The sequence below is a fragment of the Dama dama genome, chromosome 14 (genome assembly GCF_033118175.1).
Source record: "Dama dama isolate Ldn47 chromosome 14, ASM3311817v1, whole genome shotgun sequence".
Taxonomy (NCBI): domain Eukaryota; kingdom Metazoa; phylum Chordata; class Mammalia; order Artiodactyla; family Cervidae; genus Dama; species Dama dama.
In genome coordinates, this window is record NC_083694.1 from 48,366,302 (window position 1) to 48,373,974 (window position 7,673).

At 60.7% G+C, this 7,673-nt stretch overlaps 1 protein-coding gene across 3 annotated transcripts; it reads left to right on the forward strand.

Moving 5' to 3' along the window:
* Positions 1-91: 91 nt before the first annotated feature.
* On the forward strand, positions 92-6,896 carry RNF223 (ring finger protein 223). Of its 3 annotated transcripts, XM_061160654.1 has the most exons (3): positions 92-108; positions 3,800-4,154; positions 5,558-6,896. In XM_061160654.1, the coding sequence occupies exon 3, from the start codon at positions 5,567-5,569 to the stop codon at positions 6,323-6,325; it is 759 nt and encodes a 252-aa protein (XP_061016637.1). In that variant the 5' UTR covers positions 92-108; positions 3,800-4,154; positions 5,558-5,566; the 3' UTR covers positions 6,326-6,896. The 3 variants fall into 3 exon arrangements, with proteins under 3 accessions (XP_061016637.1, XP_061016636.1, XP_061016638.1); XM_061160653.1 differs by lacking the exon at positions 92-108 and having other exon boundaries at positions 3,649-4,154; XM_061160655.1 differs by lacking the exons at positions 92-108; positions 3,800-4,154 and adding an exon at positions 4,721-5,264.
* Positions 6,897-7,673: the final 777 nt, after the last annotated feature.

Sequence of the window (7,673 nt, forward strand, 5' to 3'; positions counted from 1 at the left end):
GGGAGATGGGCAGCCCCCGACAAGGACCCAGACCCCCACCCTGCAGGCAGCCCCCAGCCCTGAGGATGTTAGCCATGGGAGAAGGGGGCTTGTCCCAAGTGGCCTCGTGTAAGTAGGACATCCCAGTGGCCCCCAGTTGTCAGGACTGAGATAGGAAAGCGTGTGGGTGCCTCTTAGGGAGATTTTTCTGTAAAGAGACTGTGCCTGTGCAGACACGACAACCATGGGGTAACCGTGGTGCCTGGCTCACAGCCCCAGGAGGAAGTTAGTTACACATGGGTACAGGGTGCAGGCCGGCATCACCTGTCACCTTTGGGAGGTGAGAATGGGTGGGTGACCCTTGGAGGGGCTGGCAAGCACGGGGATGTTTGCCGACTGGTGGTTTCATCCCAGGCATCCCAGCCAATCAGAACAGAGCAGGGGCAGGGCAGAGAGCCTGGACCACCTGGTCTGAGGTTTGCAGCCATTGGGCGCCCCCGCGGGGGTGTCTGTGGCCCTGGACCTGGGCACGTGGGAGTGAGTCAGCCTACTAGGGCTTGGGGGAGGCTCCACCCTCTCTTCTGGGGACAGTGGCCCGGAACCACCTGCCTCTGCAGCTGACAGCCTTGAAGGGCTGTGGGGTTCCTATGGAGTTCCTGTGGATGCAAGATGACCCTTGGCTTCCCCTGAGAACCTCAGCGCCGCCTCTTCTCTAATTTTCCCGGCCCTGCAGCCCCCAGCCTCAGCTTTGCTCCACCCCTGGCAGCAACACTCATCTCTGAATTTGACCCTGCAGCCCTCCGGCCCCACACTTGAGATGCTGCCCCTGACCTTCCAGGCCTCTTGTAGCCTGGCCTCTTGGGCCCTCAGCCATGCTGGCTTCCCTTCTGCCGCTGGACACCCTGGGCCTGGGTGTGACTGTCTCAGGCCCCCCAGATAGTTGGGGGGGGCATCCCTGGACTCTTGGGCACATGACTCTGATGGGTATCCAGGTCAGAAAGCAGGTGGGGGTGGGGCAGCTGGCAGGGACAGGGTGTCTGTGCTGGGGACCCTGCACAGTCCCCTCCTCAGTTTGTCACCTATTCCTCACCTGGACTCCATGTCTTCGTGTAAAAAGGCAAGATAAGGCTAATTTTGGGTTCTTTTCTGGTCAAAGCAGGCAGGTAGGGCACCTGTCCCCTCCTAGTGCTCCACCATGTCAACCACCACAAGGAGCCCCACGTCCTAGGAGGTGAGCTTGGTGTGGGGCTGGGCAGTCAGCATGGCCCTGGGGTCACAGCTGCAGCTCGTCCATTCATTCATCTCATCTGTTCACTCAGTGCCAAAGAAGGACCCAGAGCCGTCAGAGGTCAGCAAGAGGCAGTACCAGCTGTAGAGTTGGGAGGTGGGAGCACAGAGCAGAGCCTGAGGATGGGTCATGAAAACAGAGGCCCTGGTGGGGCCTGGGCACCAGGCCCCAGAAGGAGCTGGCCCCCAAGGCCAGGCGGACTGGGAACTTGGCTCACTGCTGGGGTGGGAGGGACAAGACCGGAGGAGTCACCCTGTGGCCAGAGGGCAACTCTGAGCTTGTCAGGAGCCAGAGTGCAGAGGGTAGGGTGGAGGCCAAGCTCAAGTGCACCCTCTAGAGCCCCTGCTGCAGCCGAGCCTCTGCCTCCCAGGCTCTGGCCTGTTGGGGATACCAGAGTTTATACCCATGTTGAGACCCTTCCCCAAACTGGCTGTTCTGTGTGCCCCCTGCAGCCCTCAGAGTCTTGAAGCCAGACCACACAAAAACTGGGGATGGGGAGCCATTGCCAGGGTGGGCCTTGTGGGGCAGGCCTCTCCCTTGCTCATTTGGCCAAAAGTAGCTTCTGCCTCCAGCCTAGGACTCCCAGGTGTCTGGAGGTCTTGGGGACCCCTACCACCTGAGAGCCATGATTGGACAGGGGTGGTCACTGCAGACCTTGCTTTCTGCCCAGTCTGGCAAGTAAGTCCCAGTTTCATGGTCACCTGCCGGCAGCCAGGCTCCCCTCACACGTGCATGCACGTGCACACACACACAGGTGCACTCGCACAGCCAGCCGGAGTAAGCTGGTAAGCAGCTAACCTGCTCACACGAAGCCCACATGCTCACAAGATGCAGGTACTCTTCCCTCGTCAGGATAAGAGTGAGCAGGTGTGTGAGGCCAGGGGAGCCCTGAGCACCATGGTCCTGTGTGGTGAGAACCAGCCCCACCCCGATGGCACATCCCTCGGGCATTCCTGTCCCCTTGCCTCGGGCACTGACTGTCCACTGAGGAGCTCGGAGTGATCTCAGAGCTCGGATATTCCCAGGAGCCCTTGGGGAGGTGTGCTCAGAGGACCAGGACACTTCCTGGAGGAGCATGAGACCCTGAGTCACGATACCCGTGAGAAGCAGCGCCCCGTCCTGCTCGGGTGGGCCCCGCCCTCACAGAGACTCCCCATTCTCCGGGCCCTCGCCAACCTCACTGGCCCTGAGCCCTTGCCAAGCCCCTCACCGAAGCTCTTCCTGCTCCCGGAGCACACAGGAAGCCCCGATCCTCGCTTCCTCTCTCGCAGTCACCCCACACCTCAACCTCCTGTGGCTGCAGTCCTGGCTGTCCCTTTCATCTCACTCTGGTTCCTCCTGCGGTCTCAGCCCAGGCAGCCTGCTCCGTGCACCCATCTCCTAATGCCTCTTGATGACCTCTGACCTCTGTTGGCTGTCAGTGCTTCTCCTAGTGCTCTTGGGGCTGGGCAGCCTCTGGGGGTCCTGAACCATCCGCTGAAGGGTCAGGGCTGTCCCCCACCAGGGTGGACCCCTCTCCCAGCCTCACTGAGCCCAACACTCCATCCCAACAGGCTCATGATTGGGGTTCCATCTCAAGTCCTGGGCCCCAAGTTCAGATCAGGTGCACACTGAGGTGTGGTTTGTGAAGCTGGGGTGAGGGGTGGGCAGGGAAGCCATGGGGTGGAGGGGAGAGCCTGCTGTGACCCTGAGGCCAGGAGGATCAGGTATCAGATGGAGTGGCTATGACACCTCAGGAACAGGACTGTGAGTGGTCACAGCTCATGCCGCTGGCTAGGCTCCAGGCCCCTCCAGCACAGCCCTCACACCCTCCATCCTGTCCCCAGACAGGCCTGTACGCAGGCTGGCCCTGTGGTGTGTTGGGACTCATATTGACTGGCTGAAACTGCTCCCTGTCTCCCAGGGAGACTTCCGGATCCCCTGCCTGGGTGGGCACTTCCTTGAGTCCTTTCCCTACCTACGAAACTAAGGTCCCCCCAGCAGATGCTCCCCTGAAACAAGTCCTGTGGCCAGCTTGCTGCCAGACACGCCTTCACCCTTGACTCACCCCACGGGCACTCCCAGCCTGACCTCTCACCCCACTCCCCAGACCCAGAGCAAGGAGTTCCCTCCCAGCCCCCAAAGGCTGCAGGTGGGGAGGGATGGGTGGGGACAGCAGAAGGCCATTTGGGGGGAGCTGTGCTTTTGAGTGGCAGCCACACAGATGAGGTGGGTATTGGGGGGAGGGGCAGGAACAGGGGCTGCTGGGGGAGGGTGTCAGTGAACTGACTGAGTAGGGGGCGTCCTTGCAAGGACCCTCTGGGGGCCCACCCAAGGAGCTCAGATGCCCCCACCTTGAACAAGGCCAGTGAGCAGGTAGGTCTGTTTCTGGAGTGGCTGCTCCAGTATCTCAGGAGCTGCAGAGTAGGAAGAGGTTTTACCAGGCATCCAGTCACCTGCCGAGACCTGCCCAGGCTGCAGAGGCCTACTGACCCCCAGCCCCACCCCAGGTTCTAACCTCTCACTTCTGACTCCCCGCCCTCTACTGCCCAGCCTGCCAGGGAGAGGATGGGAGGCCAGCCAATCCTGGAGGCCCTGGGCCGCGCCCTGGCCAGCATGATCCCAAGCGAGCATATAAATACACCTGCCAGGAGCCCATACCCAGAGAACTCACACCTGCCTCAGACAGCGCTCCACACCTGGAGGAGCGCACACGCCCCACGCCCCACTTGCCCGGCACAGATGCGGACGGACAGCTCTAGAGAGGAACACTAGTCAGGGGGAACACAGGCCAGTCTGGACCAGAGAAGACGAAGCCAGCGCTTCCAGGACGAGTGAGCTCGGAGCCTCAGCCTGGCTGAATCAGCCAAGAGGGTCATGCCCGGGCCCCTCTGACCCTGGCTACCAGGTAAGGCCGGCTCAGCTGGCACTCCCCTCTCACCAGTACAGGTTCAGGGTGGGGCACCTCCTCCGAAGGGTGGGGCCCAGTGCTAAGGAACCGGTCATGTGGGGAGCGGCTGGGGGAGGACGGCTGCAGTACCCCAGACCCTGCTGAGGCTGCATCTGGCCTGCGGCAGCTGCTGTCACCAAAATACATTGACATCTCACACCACGATGCCAGAGCACTCGTGACATCACAGTGATACCACCGTGACTCACAGTGGTCAGTGTCAGGTGGCAGCAATACCTGAGCCTTTATGGCACGTCACTGCAAAGTCATTCCACCAGCCCTCCTGTACTGACATCCAGTCAGGCTCGGGTCACCTCTGGGGGGCCTCATGGGCTCCATGGGGTCACATGGTCAGGTCTTCCCAAGGCCCTGGCCACCTCTGTCCGTCATGAAGGTGATGGGCAAGTCACCCCCTTACCTGCCCTCCTCCAAGAAGGACCCATGTGGCTGCCTGGGATAGAGACCTAGGCCCAAGAAGGGGCAGCAGGCAGGTCACCTGAGCCTCATCAGGGAGACAGGCTGGGCCTCCCATGGAGAGGGCAGTAGGTGAGGAGTGGAACATCCCACTGCCTTCTGGACAGCGGCTGTGGCTGGTGTGAACTTCCTGGGTGGCAGGCCAGCCCAAAGAGAATGCCTGGCTCATCCACCCTCCCCGCTCCACTGGCCAAAGGGTGAGGAGCATTTCCAGACCCTGAGGGCCAGCACCAGGCTCTTGTCACCAGCCAGACGAGCTGGCCCTGCAGGTTGAAGCTATGGTGGGGAGACAAAGCCCTTCCTCAGGCCATGGCCACCACCCTTGCTTAGGCCCCCTGGTCTCCCGCAGCCCATCCAGCCGGGCCTGGTGCCCACCCTCACACAACTGCCTATCAGTTATTGTGTGCCTACCAAATAGGCCACCCACACTGGAATCTGTGTTCAAACCAACTTCACCTGGCCCAGAGCCACACTCTTCCTGTGACAGCCCGGGGCTCCTCTGAGCTGCCTCTTCTGCACCGTGACTCTTGGTATCACAATGACCAGGGTCCAGCCTGGCAGAGCCCTGATGTTTCTGCCCAATGGCACAGTCAGGTAGGCCAGGGCTGGTGGGAGGGGTTCACTGAGCAGTGGTCCACAGGGCCCAGCCAGGCTGGGGCACCCCAGGGTGCTGACCCCTGATAAAGCATGTGAGGAGCTGGGGAGGGCTGGGGTACAACTTGAGCAGAAAGACCTTGAAGTGGGAACAGGGGTGGGGGGACTTCACAGAGGTGCCCACAGGCATCTCTGAGATGGTGCGATGAAGAGGCATGGGGAGAGAATGACTGACTGACCTTGCAGGAAAGGAGCAGTCAAGATCACTCATAGCGGTCTCCATTGTTCCACAGCCCAGAACCATGTCGTCAAGCCCACAGGTGTGGCACATGACCATGCCGCCTATCAGCAGGAGCAGCCCCACAGCCACAGTGCCCAGGTCCCCCAGCTCAGCCAGCAGCCCCAGGTCTCCGGGCACCCCAGGCTCAGAGAAAGTGGCCTCCCCTCTGGAGTGCTCCATCTGCTTCTCGGGCTATGACAACATCTTCAAGACACCCAAGGAGCTCTCCTGCACCCATGTCTTCTGCCTGGAGTGCCTGGCACGGCTGGCGGCCGCCCAGCCCACAGGTCAGCCAGGTAGCGAGGCTGTGCCCTGCCCATTCTGCCGGCAACCCACAGCTGTACCCGCTGCTGGAGCCCCTGCGCTGCGCACCAGCCGCCAGCTGCAGGCCCGGATGCCAGCGCACCTGCGGCAGGAGGAGCCCGTGTGGGTAGAGGGCACCAAGCTGTGCTATTACCCACCGCCCTCTGTGCCTGGCCCGGTGGAGCCCGGCTTCATGTGCGTGGACATAGGCCCAAGCAAGCCCGCTGAGCCTGCTGCACCTGCGCCCATCCCAGGCCCTGCCCAGCATCGGGGGCTCTTGGCCCGCTGCTGGGCACGCTGCAGGGACTGGAGGCGCGTGGTGCTCATCACAGCCCTGCTGCTCGTGCTCTTCTGTGTGGTCCTCTGGCCTGTGCAGTGCGCGCTCAGGACTGGGAGTCTGCACTGCCTCCCCCGGCCTCCCTCCACCGCCGCCACTGCTGCCACCACCTTCTCACTCGGGTCCCTGGTGGACAATTAGTGTCAGCACTCCCACCCAGCCCACCCCTCCCGGATCCCAGAGGAGCCACCACATCTCTGAGGAACCCCACCCCATTCAGCACACACAACCCCCGCTCTCTGGGGCTGGGTCCTATGGGGTGGACAAAATGGTCCCCAGAGCTTCCAAGAATCAGATTCCTATGGGCTCCAGAGACCACCTCCCTAACCCCCATCTTGCAGATGGGGAAACTGAGGCCCAGAAGAGACAGCTTGGCAAGGCCCCTCCCTGTCCACACTGTGAATCTGCAGGACCTACCCCTTGCTGAAAAGGGAAGGGGCTTGCCACCCTCATCTTATTTTCACATTTCACCATGGTTTCTCACTTCCCCAGGCAGGGCTGGCCCCTTCCCTTGGGTGGCCACGGGGACAGAGGGCAGTGGCAGGGAGCCCAGCTCCCCAGTGCCCATCCTGCCCTCCTGAATTGTACATTTTTAAATAAACTATTTTGTACCCACATTGATAAGGGGTCCTCACCCTCTGTGTTCTTTCCTGTACCATTAAGCCCCTCTTTCCAGAAAAGTCCAGTCTGTCCCTTCCACAAAGACTCTGAATCCAAAGGACACCTCCTCCAACTAATAAAAATAAATGGAAAAAATAAAAATTAAAAAAAATAAAAAATATTAAAAAATAAAATTATACTAGGTGAAAAAAATATACCATTTTTAAGTGTAAAAAAAAAAAACAAAAAAACAAAGGACACCTCCTGGACTGGACTCCCAGCAGCCCCTAGGGTGTGTGGCCCAAGTTCTAGGGGGTCCAACTCTGGTCCTGCCTAGGCTGTGGATGGGCTGGAGCAGTTCTGGGCTTGGCTGCCTCCTGGGGCTGTGAGGCTGCCTGAGGGAGATAGGGAGGGCAGGGAGCACCTGGGGCACGGGGTACCGGGATGGGGCCTTGGCCTGGTCCAGAGTGGGTGGTCCTCCTTCCCACCCCCACTGTGGTCACAACAGGCTGCAACCACCAGAAGTTATGGTCCCACAGTCCTGCCCAGAGCCCTGAGTGGAGGGCTACAGGACCTCACAACCCCTGGGGACCGAGGCTCAAGGGTGCACAGAAGCGGAGGTGGCGACAACCAGCGTGTCCTGATGATCTACAGGCCTCGGGTTCCTCCAGCAGAGGGCCAGACCTGGCTGGTGAAGTGAGCATCCTGGGGGACGGACAGGAGTCCTGCCACCCCACCTCTCCCCCACCCGGTACTGCTATCGGTCCAGGAATCCTGCACCACCAGGCTGGCATGACGAAGAGAGGTCAAGCTGGTTCTGGCTTGCATAGGTCTCAGCCTCCTCATTCCTCACCCCAAAGCCCATAACTTCCTGCTCCAACCAGCTGTG